The sequence below is a fragment of the Gouania willdenowi genome, chromosome 7 (genome assembly GCF_900634775.1).
Source record: "Gouania willdenowi chromosome 7, fGouWil2.1, whole genome shotgun sequence".
NCBI lineage: Eukaryota > Metazoa > Chordata > Actinopteri > Blenniiformes > Gobiesocidae > Gouania > Gouania willdenowi.
In genome coordinates this window covers 12623961-12640000 of record NC_041050.1, presented here as the reverse complement: position 1 = coordinate 12640000, position 16040 = coordinate 12623961, and the positions used below count along the sequence as shown (strand labels likewise).

At 41.3% G+C, this 16040-nt stretch overlaps 2 protein-coding genes across 8 annotated transcripts in view; both read right to left on the bottom strand.

The window, feature by feature from the left end:
* iqsec2b (IQ motif and Sec7 domain ArfGEF 2b) overlaps positions 1-10803 on the bottom strand; it is a 54135-nt gene extending 43332 nt beyond the window's left edge. For both annotated transcript variants that reach the window (XM_028453110.1, XM_028453112.1), the window contains exon 1: positions 9216-10803. In XM_028453110.1, coding sequence (XP_028308911.1) covers positions 9216-9667 — 452 coding nt within the window. In that variant the 5' untranslated portion in view covers positions 9668-10803. The remainder of the gene's footprint in view (positions 1-9215) is intronic.
* Positions 10804-11950: 1147 nt separating this feature from the next.
* Positions 11951-16040, bottom strand: part of magixb (MAGI family member, X-linked b) — a 71450-nt gene continuing 67360 nt past the window's right edge. For 4 of the 6 annotated variants that reach the window (XM_028452908.1, XM_028452906.1, XM_028452905.1 and 1 more), the window contains one exon: positions 11951-15187. In XM_028452908.1, the coding sequence (XP_028308709.1) occupies positions 14181-15187 (1007 nt within the window). In that variant the 3' untranslated portion in view covers positions 11951-14180. The remainder of the gene's footprint in view (positions 15188-16040) is intronic. The other 2 variants (XM_028452910.1, XM_028452911.1) reach the window with 2 other exon arrangements.

Here is a 16040-nt window from a genome sequence, read left to right as displayed (position 1 = left end):
TTCCTTTTATTTTTCATTGTCAAAAGAATCCCTTGATGAACTATTCAAACAATGCAATTTAACTAAAAATAAATCTTGAATGAAATAAATAAAGGTATAATACAAATGAAGAAGCCTATTCATTTAAATTCTGGTTCCATAGTAAACAATACAAAACTGCATAATAGTTTTTTTTTTTTTTTTAAAGTGCAACTGAAAATGTATTTTGTGACTTAACAATTGGACCTTAAAAAAAAAAAAAAAAACAGTCTGCACTATATTTGTGTCAGATATTTGTTTGAACCAGCAGGGGGCGATGCTAACCCAGTGGTCGGTTGGCATGCAGCTAAGTGCAGTGAAGAAGAGATGCTATGCTAGCAGGCAGAGTTAATAGAATAACGTGACTTTTACAGATATTCACTTAATATTACAGACATTCTTTTGGTGCTAAAGGGGTAAGGAATCATTTATGAATATGTTTAAGAGTAGAAGGCGGCCAGAAAGAAAGTATTAGCAGATTTCGCCCGCCGCCATGACTTCTGCTGGTTAAAAAAAGTACTGCGATTCCATTTTCACAGCATCGATGTGAACCTTGATACCTATGAATCGATTTTTAACTGCCTTACGATTAATCGTTACATCCCTAGTGCCTGACGTGCATACTTTCTCAATCTTTGCATACTGTCTAATGTGGACGCACTCCATCAGTCTGAGTATGATTACTAAGTTAGTATGTCATTTCGAACACAGCCATAGAAGTCTACTAAAGCTAGCAAGTTTGGAGCAAGCAAGATGTCTTCTACTCTTAATTTTTCTGAAAACGTAATGCATTGACTACTGTCAGGATAATATCCCTCAGTGTAACAAAAGGTGTTTCAGAACAGGATTGTTCAGCAGTCAGAGCCTTTCAAACGACGTTACTGAGCATGTGCAGAAATAGTAAAACCGACACCCCCAAAATCCCTGGCTCATATCTTCCAACCATACGCAAGCAAACATCACTCTGAACAACAACAACAAAGTGGGACAATATTACCAACATGATTGGACTTCAACTCAAATGATTACTCACACATGCTAAATGCTATTTACGCTAATTCTGAATGATGCCCTTGAAATGCTAATAGATCATGTGTGATGGAAGAGCATTATGGGATGTCTGCATGTACTGTCACATTATTACATGACAGCCTGGTAAACTACAGCTGTCATTCATGCACAAGCACACACACACATAACCAAAGATGGCACATACACACACGCACACACGCACAGCAGTAAATGTCACCCTTGGGCTGGTAGTAATTACACTGGTCACACTAATTAATCCCTCCTGCACTCTTGCTCTGTCTGGTTCCCTCCTTCACACCCTTCTTCTACCCTCACATCAGCTCAAGTATTATAAGCCTAAACTTGACCTCCCAAAATAACAGCAACAAAAAAAAATAATCAAAAAACAACAACATCTGCTGCTCTCACAGCGAGCTGCGAGAATGCCCTCAGCCCCGCTGCTTCTAGGAGGCGTGGCTTGATGTGAAATATCACTCCAGCCCAAGGCCTCGGACTCACGTTATTCACACTGCCATTAACAGCAAAGAGCAGCAGCAGCAGCATCATGGAAAAATAAGAAAACAAGAACAGTATTCCCAGGCAGAAATGAAAAGTGACAAAGGGCACTGGGGGGACAAATGGCCAAGGAGGGAGGCAGCTTTTAGGGCCTGACTGGCCCACGCTTTCCTCTCCTTCCTCCTTTACGCATGCTGTGTACAGATGGCAAATCAGTGTGTGTGTGTGTTCCACCTTTCCTCTTTCACAATGAAGCACACTGAGTAAGGTCGCTCACTCACTTTCCTCTCTCTTGTTATCTTTTTCTCTACCCCCCTTGATCCTCCGTCCGCCTCTCCTTCTGATCCAAGCCATTTTTAGAAAGTCTCGTGCATGCAATTGCACTCAGTGATGAAATCGTTTTTTTTTTCCATCTCATCTATTATCAGAGGACAGTGTGACGTCGCTGACCTTAGGTAAAAGCCTGGTTCTGGGTTTGGCTGAGTCACATCCCAAAAGGGACAATATGGTTCTGCTTTGCAAGTGACGCTTTATTAAATGTGACGCGATGTTATGTGCTTGTTGAGCTGAAATCTAAAGTCAGCTACGTGCGCTACAGGCAATTAGCATGAGAGGATCAGCAAGATCCACATTTGCAATTCATCATTGCATTTCACACCCACATAAATAACTTACATGTGCTCCTGCTGAACGACTATTTCACCCCGAGGGATGAAGGATGGGGACCAGAGAAACACGCAAGAGAGGAAAAGACAACACTGATCGATTAGAGGCTTAGTTGAATTCAAACCGACTGCTGATTGCAGGATTGGGAACATTAGAGAACACATTGTGGACCAAATCCAGTGAAAACTGCTCAGATGATTGCGTGCTGAGAAATGCATTTGCACTAACACCAGTGGCTCCTGTTGCTAAGACTGCAACAATCTATTTCACCATGTACTTTTTCACATGAACTGCTGCCTACTCACAATCCCTAAAGCCTGCTGAACAATAGCTGATCAGGAATACTGTAAAAAGGCCCATACAGTAAAAGCAAAAGGCAGAGGCACTTGCTTGTTTTGCAGCATGGAAAGGTTAAGGTCAGATTTAAAGACACATTTTGCTTTTGTGCTATGCTAATTTGCTTGGACAGATATCTTTATAAGTCCACATTAGAAGGTGCCCTGGAAGTCGAATGCTTTCTTTGAAAGGAGAGACTGGCTTAAAAAACATAGGTTTCCGACTGTTTGCCCATGAATACTAGTACGGCTCAATTACAGTGTGAATGCAAATCTGCTTCTCAGCAAAGTAACTCAAGAGCTAGCGTGCAGCTACGTTTACACGAACACGGTTTTTTTGTAACAGTCACACATACAGAAAAACTTAAAAAATTAAACACTTTTCAGGACAATTTATTTGTTAACTTCTACTGCAAAACAACACCCTTTAATGACTTATTTGTAGTCCTCTGCTGCAGAAGGTATAGCTGGAGTTATGTATCATGTGTTGCTCGCAAAATACTCTGACTTTTTTTAGGGTTATTGTGGCCATGAATTAGCTATAACGTGCACACAAAACAATGTTTTGTGGCCACAAAATACTAATTTGGGGCCACAAAATAAATAATATATACAATATACAATATAACGTGAGCACAAAATACTAATTATTAATATTAATGTCATTCTCAGTGGTCAGCATGGCTAGTTGCTGCAGCAACGGCAGATGATGTGAAAGAGGACGAGGGTCGTGAGCTAAAGTCATTAATGCCGTGTTGCTTTTATTAACACGACCGTTTCAAGTGTTAATATGTGAGTGTGTGTGCAGCTATGTGTGTACGTCACATGCATAATGCCACACTTTTTGGTGCAAAGTGGACTAAGCATGGCTGTTGTAAACAGGAAGTTACGTGTTTTTGTCAGCCCCATGTGTTCTTATTGTATTTTGCAATGTACAATCTGCATAATGTGATGAAACAATAAAACAATGAACACATATACTCATATCTCATAAAAAAGAAACATTTTAAGTTGCTTTAAGAGGGTATCAATCCTGCACCTAGGGGTGCGCGGTGTTGGGATTTCCCTTACGTGTGGCTCCGGTCCGGCCCCAAAGGTCTACACAGCCGACCGGAGCTTAAATCCCGCCCAGTTCTTTAATGCTAGAGGAGGACTTGCACTTATAATAAAACTGAAATCAAGGAATAGAGCTGACGCCATTTATTACAAACAAGTTTTACAAGTGTGCACGAGACCATTCAGGGCTGGCTCAACAGCGTTCCTTCGCGATGGGTTCCGGAAGCCAAAAGAGGCCGACATCCCGGATGCTTCCGGCTTTTCCTTCTTCGCCCCTCCTTGTTTGTTGGACCCCCGCCCTTTGACCTAACCTGTGTCAGTGACCCATGTGATATGCAACGGTATGTGAGAGACACGGTGTTTCAAAGCCAGACGAAAGTAACGCGGTAATCTCCCCCTGTGGGCTCGGCGTGTGGTGTAAAAAACTGAAAAATCTATACAATATGAAAATCCACCTAAACCTAATGCACTAACATTCACAATGTCTAAGTTAAACTAAACTAAATACAATCTAATTTTCTAAAATAAACCAGGTTAAACTAAAGCCCTAAACCTTCCCCTACCACACAACGTTAACATGGCCTGAACTCGTGTATATGGACCTAATTCCCACTCGTCCTCTTCTTCCATTTCCAGATGTAGGACCTTGCGGGTGGTATATGCGTTAGACGGTATGAATGATATAAATTTATCCTACGGTAGAGATTCAATATCTACCAATCAATCGCAATAATGCTTGTTGATGATGTCATCCTGCCTGCCTCTGTGTGACAAAGGCTTCAAGCACAGAGACCACAGAGCAGGATGAGCTGGGTAAAAAGACAGTGCTGATTTGAACTTGGTTTGGGTTTAAAAAGTCGGATAGATAGCAGAAAAATGTGATTGAAAGATGTGTCAGGTGACTGCCTGCAAGCAAGGGTAACACGAACAGTTTGTTCTACCTTCTAAAAACAAAACATATGAGGAGAGCCAGAGGACACGCTTGACTCCAACTTAGTCAGTCTCTAACCACAAAAGAGAAAAAACAAGTTTTCCCTAAAACTCACCTAATATAAAAAGAGTAAATGTTGGACTGAAATTAAACAGCCAATATGATACAGTACATTTGTGCAAAGACATTGTCCGTTTTCAATCAGTGGAATGCAACCCTTCAGGCGCATTTGCACCGAATGCGACTTCAGCGACTCTGGTGACTAAATTACATTCAAAACCAATATAAATGTCACAACGTCAAGCGACCTCCCTTTCAGCGGTGCGACTCGCACGATCTGAGTCACTGGATGTCACTCAAAGTTGAAAACTTGGAACTTTGAGTCACGTCACTGGGGTAGATGAAGTGAAAAAAGCGAGAAAAAGCGCGACTATGTTAAACGACTCATGGGAGATTTAAGCAACTATAGTTGCCAAAGTCCTGTTTGGTGTGAACGCACCTCTATACGTAGCGCCAAGCCGCACATACTTTATGAGACGGAAATGCCAACACTGTTTGACCAGCTCCAAAAGACCAAAAGAATTAAAGTATTTTGTAACTATACGAACTTGCTGTCAAGTTGAACCGCGGAGCTTTACATTAGCCTCATTATCCTTTTCATAACCAATGAATTTACACATTAACTGTCCAGACTTTATATTTTCCTGATGACCGTACGGGTGAAGCGATACCAGATGGATTAAAGGATGTGTTGGAGTCATGGGGTCTCAGGAAAGAATCTCAGGTGTGCGTACAAGACGACCGACAACGGCGCTACTATGGTGAAGACACCAGTGCTTCAGTCACATGCTCCAACTCGCCATTGATTGATAGGTTAAAACATCTGTTTGTAAGAGTGTAACATAATAACCTATTTCAACCTACTTACTCAACCGGGTTAAACAGAGATGGCAAATGTAAAAAAAGAGGTGAAAAACAAGAAGCACCAACAAAGAAAATATAACACAATTAAAGTAAAAAAAAAAGAAAAAAGTCTGTTATTAAGTGAAACATGTCAGTAAATATAATACAAATATGCAAACTGCAACGTAGCAGTAAAGTATAGTGAGACATCTACAAACCACACTATACAGCCCAGAAACTGCTGATTCAAGTTGCACAGTTTGATGGCCACAAGCACAAATGATTTCCTGTGACATTCTGTTGAGCACCGTGGTGGGATCAGCCTGGTGCTCCTGTGACTGAGCAGCACATTCTGTAATAAGTGGGCTGCAATGACCTACTGTAAATGGACTTTAACTTGGACAGCAACCTCCTCTCTGTCACCACCGTCAGAGAGACCAGCAACGTTTTACCCTCACGTTGCTGGCCTTGCTTGTCAGTCTGTCATAAAACATCCTGAGCAATTTCTTGCAGACGTTGAAGGACCTGAGCCGTCTCAAGAAATAAAGACAGCTATGGCGCTTCCTATAGAGGGACTCTGTATTCCATCCCCCAGTCCAGTTTATTGTCTATTACCAGTATTCATACTCCTCTACAATGTCTACACTGACCCTCTATTCTTTCTGCAGGTCATACATTCCCCTCAATATTAGAGAGGGAAGCCAGCCTTAATGATTGTTTGTCTGGGAGCTTCTGTCCATTGTGTGTATTTTCAGCTACTTCCAATAATCTCAAAACCATACTTAGTATATTTATTCTGACTCCATCTGCAGTGGTATTGCTGACTTCCTGTCAGACACCAGACAGCATGAGAATCTGCAACACAGGATGTTCTTCTTATGGAAGCTGAAGAAGTTCAACCTCCTGAAGATGATGACGGTGAACTTCTACACCATGGGAGTGTAGAAGTTATTGATTAGTGTATTTTGTTCATGTTTTTGTGGATTTTTGTTGTCAGTTCATGTGTTTGGAGTTACTGTGTGTGTGTGTGTGTGTGTGTGTGTGTGTGTGTGTGTGTGTTTTAATCATTCTGTGTATTCATAGTTGTTTCATTTTATTTTTTTATTTTGTTTTGTATATTTTTGTGTTCTATTATTGACTATTGCAGTCTGTCCTAGGTGTGATCTGTCTTAAAGGGACGCTCCACTGTTTTTACAAATGTGGCCTAAAATCTTTTAAATGTACTTATTAGAAGATCTACAGTATGTCTGACAAAATACATTATCCTGCACCATATTCATTTTTATTAACTTTTAAAAATAGGACTACTTTAACGTTTTAGTGCCCGTATTCCGTCATCTTGAAATCACGTAACTGATGACTTTCCAAGCCCCATTTGCCTGTGAACATCCCATTGAGTGAAACATTCAGCCTGGTTTTTAGATCATTTAGCAGCTTTTTCTGTCAAAATGCCAATTTGTGCTGCTTTAGATTGCTCTAAATAAACAGAAAAATTTAAAGGGGGCAACAGTTCCAACTCTACGGTTTCATGGTAGACAATAGGGCTGGGCGGTATACCGGTTCACACCAAAAACCGGTATATATTTTTGTTATGATATGAATTTTTAATATACCGCCGTACCGGTGTATTTGATTACACAACTTTCGGAATGCTACGCTGCGCCGCTTTTCAGACCGGACGTTTTTCAACGTTGCCCTTCAAAATAGGAAGGTAGGTAGGAAAGTAGCGCTCTGGTGTTAGTTGCGGTGTAAATCATACATGTAAATGGATAAGGAAGACACAATTTAAAACTCTGAAGCTGCATGTGAGCATGTGCCTGTGTGCGCAAGCCTCTGCTACAGGAGAACAACACTCACGGACACGGAGGCACGGTTAGCTTAGCATATCGGCAGTTCGGCTGTAATACACAAAAAAAAAAGAGAGCAAATGATTGCAATTTGTAATTCCAATAATGCGGAAATAAGTCCTGGTGGAGCTGCAAACAAAACTCTACCTTATTCGCCATAAGAAACCACCACTCCACTGAGTATGCAGCAATTAAAGCTAGAAATCAAGCTAATGCTAAAGCTAAGCCGGCATGGCAAAGAGCCATTGGGCTGCTGTTGCAAACTTGTAATACTACTAGTGTGGAATTATTCTACAATAGTCACTCATCATGACAATAAAATAAACCATTCTAAGTCAATCTACTGCAGTAATTAATCTCAACCAGTAGAAAATACTGTGAACACCTGATTATGCATGAAAAAAAAAAACATATACATACATTTTTGGTCATACCACCCAGCTCTAGTAGACAATGAAGCAGAGAAGAAGAGCTCTCTTAAGGGACCTTTATTTTCCCTTAAACAGTGCGCAGCTGATGCTCTGATGGTTCAAGTTAGCGAGTATTCATGGACTGGTGAAGACTCCCGCCCAAAAGGACTTCTATTCTCAGGGTTTGTGTGTCTTCAACAGTCCGTGATTACTCACTAACTTCAGCCATTAGAGCATCAACCGCACACTGTCTAAGGGAGAGTAAAGGTCCCTTAGGAGAACTTCTTCTCTGCTTCATTGTCTACTACGAAACCGCAGAGTTGGAACTGTTGCCCCCTGCGGTCACAGATCTTTTCGGGTCACAACTGTTTTTATCCTCTTTAGGTAAACAAAAGAGGTTTACATCGGCATCTTTAACTTTTCCTGATTGTTCAGAGCAACCATAAGCAGCCATTTTTGACCCAAAAAACTGCTAAAATGATCTAAAAAGCAGGATGATTGTTTCACTCAATGGGATGTTTACAGGTAAGTGGGGCTTGGAACGTCATCAATCACGGGATATCAAGATGGCGGAACACAGGCGCTAAAATGGTGAAGTACTCCCATTTTTAAAAGTGCATAATAATGCATTTTGTTAGGCATTGATCTTCTAATTAGTATATTTCAAAGGTTTTAGGTCACATAAAAACAGTGGAGGACCCCTTTAACCAGTTTGGGATAAGCATGCATGTAGAAGATGGATAGATGTTAGTAAGTTGACCATGCTGTTATATACAAGACCAGTAGTGTTTCTATTGTAATGCACCTTGTAACAATGTCTCATGTATTGAATTGATGCAGTCTGCTTTTTTTTTTTTAACTGGTTCACGTTTGATCATATTTTTTGATGTACAAATTGGTGTGTAGTAGTAGTAGTGAATATTTAAATAACTATACCAAACACCTGCTGAAATCAAACCAACACCAGAGCATAATGAGCTTATTTGAAAGTTGATCCGATTGGTTGTGAGAGGTCACATGTTCTTTGACTTTGGTGAGGCTCAGCTGAGTTTTTACTCCCACTTCAGAAACTAAACGTAAACTTTTCAGACACTGAAACATTCCCTTGAAACTCTGACGTAAGTCAAGCAGTGAAAAAACTCAGACAATCCTCCCATTTTATCACACATTTCATCCTCCCTCGAGACACAAATACACACAGTAAGATTAAAAAAAAAATCACATCCTCAGCACTTATCATCGTCCCCATAATCCCTCTGCACTCTGCACACTTTCACTTGGTGCAGTGTTACATTTTCTCTCAGGGAAGCTTAGTCCCATTACTTTGAGGATTATCTCTGATGACTAGAAAGGCTGCAGCTCCGTGTAACCTGTCATTATATATACATTACAGTAGGAATGTTATGCCACTCTTTAGATGTTACGCTAACCAGGCTCATTGCTGCAATTTAGAGCAATGTGGATGAGATCACTGACAGGAAGTCGGGTTGAAAGGCGACCTGTGTGTGATGTAAAAACTTACTTTCTGCGTAAGGTTGAACTGGTGTTGGTGTCTGTGCTGTCGGTTCGTTCCAGTCGGTCTCGGTCTGTGGCGTTGGACCCACAGGAGAGGCCTCGGGTCAGCCTGGTGTGGGTTCTCCTCTCCCTGTTGGAGCCTGGAGCGGTGGTGGATCCAGCTGTGGCCTGAGGTGTGGAGGTGCTACCATTCCCGCTGCCACCACTTCCATGTTGGAGTGAAAGGGACAGGGGCTGGCTGTGGTTGTGGTTCTGCTCGGGGGTCTCCGATCCAGGCGTACGAGGGCTACGCTCCTGCCTCAGGTCCTGGTTCTCCTGAGAAACCCGGTCCAGTTGGCCCTCCAGCTCCTCGATACGTCGGCGTTGCGTCTCCAGCAGCTTGGCTTGGCTCTCAATGATGTTGTTGAGCTCCAGAAGGTACTCCACAGCCCGGTTTGGGCTTTCTTGGGTGGTCTCCATGATGAAGACCAAAACTCAAGGTTTCAACCCCACGAGCTGCAGGTTCAGCCCCTTGGGGGCTGAACTCCACCCCCCCCCACCAGCCCTAATGAGTTGGGGGGAGGGAGGGACCAACAAAAACTCTGATACGGATGAAGTTTTGGCCTCGTTTATATAAAAACACAAAGTCAGTGGGCGTAAAAGGTTGAAGACTGAAGCGTGACTACATATCCTTGGATCTGAGGGCACAACTGAGCATTATGACATCTTAATGGCCATCACAAATGCTGCAAAGATGGGACAAAAAAGAGTTCAAAGCTCAGACAGAAGGTGGGGATGGAGGCCATTGAGTTTCTTGAAGCCACAGTCATTTTGACATCAAAGTAGAAGATGATAGAATATGAAAAAAAAATCCCTGGTTTACTCCTTGATTAAAAAAAATGTCAGGTTTTAGGAATATGGTAAAAAAAAATATCCCAACAGTCAGCATAGATAAGGGGGAGGGGAGGGGGAAGGGCAATGGGGAGGGGGGGGAGCGCTCCTAAAGATCGACAACTAATGATCAAGCGCTGTCAATCAATACATAACACTGACAAATCCGCTCCTTCCCACGTTGAACATCCCCGCAGTCCATCGTTGTCGCTTTCAACCCATGGTTTATAAATGCGTCTTTAAAGTGCCAGGAACAAACGGAGGTGGTTGACAAAGTCCATGCCTGCCAGTCCTGATCCCACCTTCAGTTCCCCCCCAAACTACATCCCAGTGTTTTAGGCTCAGATCAAATCCCGATGTGCGCCTCTTTGCGCTTTCATTCGTCCAAGAATAAATCACAGATTGTCTCCATTCCGCGCATTCATTCAGAAATCAAACCGAGAGCTAAACTTTACACCTCGGGGGTATTTCCCCAAAGTCCCATCAGTTGGGTTTGCGGGAGACCGTGAGGATGCGCTTCGGAGGCGGATGTGAAACCCGATCTAAACCCTCATGGAGCCAGTAGCCCTTTTTCCTACTTATCTGGTTTTGTGTCGGTTCCCCTCACGGTTCTCCCCCAGGACCAGCGGCGGTGCTTCTACAGGAGAGCCGCAGAGGAGCCGCTTTAGGCGCGTCTGGAGCTGCAGTACTGAGTGCTGAGTGCGCCTGGTCCTCCACAGCAAAACCATCGCATGCGCAAAAATGACAGGCTACTTCCGGTTAAGACTTTCACAACAAAACCCTACAAGAAAATTTCTAAATTCAATATTTATAATTTGTTGCTTTTCCCCCCTCAGTAACTGATGTGGATTAAATAAAATTAAGTGACCAAAGTGTGTTTTGCAGTGCAAAAAAGTAAATCATATATCTGATCATTTAAGGAATAATTAAGCCCCTTTAATTTATTGCTGTGGCCTTTTATTAAGGCAAATTCTGGCTTTTTATGCTTGACTATTGCTGTAGGCCAACATCATGCATTTAATCAGGTTGCATCAGGATCATGAAAAAATTAGAAACAGGGGCGTCTCATAAAACAGAGGTTTTACCGACTTAAACTGGTGGTTTAAATGAACTCTCTTAATGGCTTTAAGAACATAAAAGTGCTGCATACAAATCCCCAACTTCTCTTTAAAGATTTCCATTAGACTTCATCAAATAACGTCAATAAAAATTCTGTTTTCTATTAATTGTATTCTATGTTGGATCGTAATAGTAATAAATATACATATTTATTATTATTGTGTATCTTTATGCATCCCTGCATATTTTCTGAAAAAGGTTTGTTCTCTCAGAAGAAGAAGAAAAGCCATTGGTTTTACATTTATGGGAACCAATAAATAAGAAAATAAGGTTTACTTTAATAAAAATTAAAGGGCATTTAATTTGGAAGTTATTTGACTAGATTAGGTTTTCCGGTTTGCAGCTTTATACATCTAAAGAACCCAGCTGTGCGTCTCTGCACAGTGTGTAATAATAGCTCTCTATGTACACCATAATACACAGTAAGACCGTTTGCTGCTTTTGTTTTTTTTTGTTTCTTCACAATTGTTTATATTTTTAAGTATTTAAATGTTATTCCTTGTGAGAAACTTGTGAATGATGAAGTTAACTTCATGTTTAAAATATCTCAAAGGAAGATATTATACATTTTCCTTGAATTGCTTTAGTCCTGTTTTATTTACATAAATTTTTTCTCTTATTTATGAGCAACTCACTTTGACAAGGCTAAAAGAAATGTCCTCATTCACCGTCACTTTGGACGCACTTCTACCGCCCCCTGCTGGACACGGTTGTGATCGTTTCAAAAGGAATAAAGAAAGACATGCAGGAGGAAAAGGTTCAGCAGTTTATTTGCAGTTTTATGACAACGTGTTCACAGCTCAGCCACACAACACATCTTCAGAGAACAAAAGGTTTCACCAAAAAACAAACTAATAAAATTGCAAACTTTATAAAATATGTCTCACATACTGGCTGTTGATCACCACTGTAAATGACACTGGTCAACACAAACTGATCAGTTTAATTTCTAGTTTTAAAGGGCAAAGCAAAGCCTTTTTTACTGGTTATGGACTAGTGATGGCTATAACAGTCTTCAAATGTTGCTTTAAGGAATCCAGCAAAAGTGATTCATATTGTGTTTAAAATTTTATCAAAATAGTTAAAAACAAAAAAAATACATACATTGTTGTTGCTGTGTTTTCAATAGACATCTTGACAAATTTGTTAGGGGGAAATAAGTGTAATTTGTGTAACAGATTTATGGGAACATTTCGTAATAATATTCTAAAATGGTTTTGGAAGTATCCATAACAGTTAATGAGCAGTGTAGTAGAAGTTTAAGCCTGTTAAGTAAGTGTGGATATTAAATCCTGACTGTTTTCTAATACAATGGGCTTTTCTTCATTATGGATCCAGTAGTGTATGCATGTACCCTGCTGCTCCTGTTCATAAAAACATTTCTACTCTTTAATATCAAACCTGTTTGTTTGTGAATATCTGTCAAATCTGTTTATAAGTAGAAGAAACCCTGGAAAATCGGGAATAATCATTTCGAAAAAGAGTCTCTGTCACATGAATATTAAACTGTGAGGAAAGAATTGAATTGATGCTTTGAAATCAAGATTTTTAGCAGTTTGAAAGTTGAGTTATTCCTGTGATACAAACTGGGGCTGTTGGAGAGCAAAGGACAGTCTGATGTGTGTAAAATCATGGCTTATCTGAAGCAAAGAAGCTGAAAACCTGAGTTCATCCTAAAGGAGAGTTTCAATAGAAAAATAATATCTCACAGTGGGACTCGTGTGTGTTCATAAACTGAGAGGATTTCATTCTTCACTCTGGGACATAACGCTGAGCACAGTCTGCACAGATGTCTGCAGACTGACACAAAGGGGCTTTTGTTTTTGAGCGCTCAAACAAAGTTTGACAAATAGTCAAGTTGGATATATATATATATATTTTTACGTTACCAAGGCAACTGTACGTGGTACAATGAACACAGGACTCTCTCCTGTTTATACACCCACCCACACATGCACACACACACACACACACACACACACACACACACAAACCATTCTGAAAATATCTTCACACTTTTGGCATCTTTCGCTGACCTCTGTACATCCTCATCCACACTCAAGCCGCTCATAACAAACATTACTTTATTAATAGGCCAGGAATAAGAGAGTCTGCTTAAATTTTATATCGCGCGCCATCACAGCAATAAATAGTACGATTGATTAGCTGTTGGTAGATATACTGCATATATTCAAATATTTAGGCCTATAGAGATATCTGAAAACACAACTCAGGGCGTGGCTCCGTTAAATATAGCACTCAATAAGTTTTCTGTGTGTATTTACAGAATAGATATTTCACACCTGGTTTCAGACGGGATTTGGACGATTACCATCAAACATCCAGATATACAGTGTAGGACCACATTACAAGTTTAGGCGAATTGTCCACATGAGACAAAGTGGCTACTCTACAAAGAACATAGACCAGTTCGACCATGGCTCGAACACTTTGAAGATTATTGCTCTGTATCTTCATACGATTTGACACTGTGGACAGTAGGAGGGGCTTCATAGACCTGGTCCACATGAACCCAGAAAATGACAGCCTTCATGACACCTTATTCATGCTAATGACATGTTTCATGTCATAATATTGACTGTGTAATGTCAGCCTTTAAGTCTAAAACTGCAAGTGAAGTGTTAATCTATATTCTCTCTATATCTGGGTTTATGTGGACGAGACCTGAGGCTCTGAAGAGAAGCCAATAATGGACAGTGTGGGTTCAAACAACAACCTGGAAACACAAGTAAGAAATGTACCGGTAATTTACCAACGTGGGGGTGGTAAAAACTATTAAAACTTATAAAATGACATTAGACATTGGTCTGAGATCATATGAAAAAAGGCACAAAGTATATGACTTCACTGCAGGAATCAAAGTGACTCAAAAACACTTGGTTCATGTGGGCAGCTGTGGAAAACAAACAGGCAGTAAGATTCCCCTGCTTCCTGCTAACAGTCAACAGTCCCCCTCCCCCCCTCAGGTTCCTCCCCCTGCTACCTCAGCTAGCCTCTGCCTGCTGGGTGTGTGCCAGGGGCCGGGCAGCGCGGGCGACCTGCGTCCAGCTGCCACAGAGAGGCCTGAGATACTGGCAGCAGACAGGATACTTTCTGATTGGCTGCCTTCAGACGCTGAGTCATCGTCCGCTGGCTGTTCTGTGGACAGCGAGGAGGTGAGGAAGGAGAAGGGCTTCCTGTCTGCATACATGATGGGTAAAGGTTCCAGTGCAGTGTTGTCCTCCTGGTAGAGAGGCTTTAAGTCTCTGATGTCACTCCATGACCTCTCTTCTTCTTCCTCCTCCTCTTCCTCTCCTATCCTCAGCTCTCTGTACTCTGCTGTCATGTCCCAGTTTATCACGCTCTCTGCCTCCCAGTTTTGTTTTGGCCTGGGAAGTTTTTGTGTTTGAACTGGAATTGGCAGGATGACATCCTCCTCTTCATTCTCCTCATCCTCTCCCACTTTCTCTCTTTCCTCCACTTTATCTTCCATCTGTTGCTCTGCTTCGTCTATCGCTTCCTCTGCAGCAGTAACCAGAACTTCCTGCTCTTCATCCTCTTCAGACTTTTCCTCATGTTGTTTCTGCACTCTTTCCTCACTCCTGGTCCTCCCCCTGTCCTCTCCTGGTACCCTTGCCCTTCCAGTCTTCTTCTCCGTGTCACTGTTTTCAGTGTTTCTGAGGCCATCTCTGGGTAAACTCTTTGACCTACTTTTTCTCCTCCTCCTGCTCTTTCTGTCCTGGTCGTCCCGAGACGTCCCTCTCTGCTCTGAGTTAGGGCTTTGTAAACCTGAGCCTCCTTCTCCTCCTCTCCCTGAGACCTGTGTTCTTCTTCTCCTCTCTGCCTCTTTGTCTCTGTGACCTCCACGTGACCTGCTCTTCCTCTTCGGCTTGGAGCTGCGCCCCCTCCGTCCAGCGGAGTCTACTGCAGCCAAACCCTGCTCCTTGGGATGATGCAGGATGGAGGGGGAGGTGATCCTGTGCTCACGGCCTGCATACGTGTCAGATTAGCCGAGATATGGGGAAAGAAAAGATCAGACAACCAAATAAATCAGCAGTAGAATATAAGAGCTAAACTACATGTGTAATCTAAACAATATTTGTTTCTGTTCATCTAATGCAGGGGTGTCAAACTCATTTTATTTCAGGGGCCAAATACGGGCCAGTATGACCTCAAAGTGGGCTGTAGATCATAGGCAGGACAACATGCACTTTCACAATTAATGTGCCAGTTAGCACATCCATGTATACATACAACATGTAAAGCAAAGGCAATATCCAAGCAATAAGTGACAGATGTCAGTCCCTGTGAACACATTTTATTTTAATTTGGGAAAATGTTGTGAAATACCTGGAGGAAAATTTAAGGATTTTGACAAAACTGGGAGTTTTTTCAACAATTTGAGATAAAAAAAAAAAAATAAAAAAATAAAAACATCAGCCATCATTATGTTAAACTGAGATCTTCAAATTGGATTTGTGTATTTGGAGGAATTGATACATTAACAACTGAAATAGTTGGTCATTTAGAGAATGAATAATGTTTTATCTGTCATTTTTACTTTTTACTGCAGCCAAACTCTAAAGGGACGAATTTGGCCCCTGGCCTTGAGTTTGACACAAGTTGTAATATAAAGAAGATTCATTTGATCAATGAATGTACAGCATTTATTAATGATGCTTGTGTAATTGTGCATTTTTCTGTCAGAAACAAAGATCAGCCTCATCATGCCTAAAGGTGGAGAGAAATATACAGCATCTGGCTAATGCATGCAGTCACTGAGATGAAATGTTTCAGGAATTATTTTAACAACACAAGAATGTGTGTAAGGTGTTTATTCTGC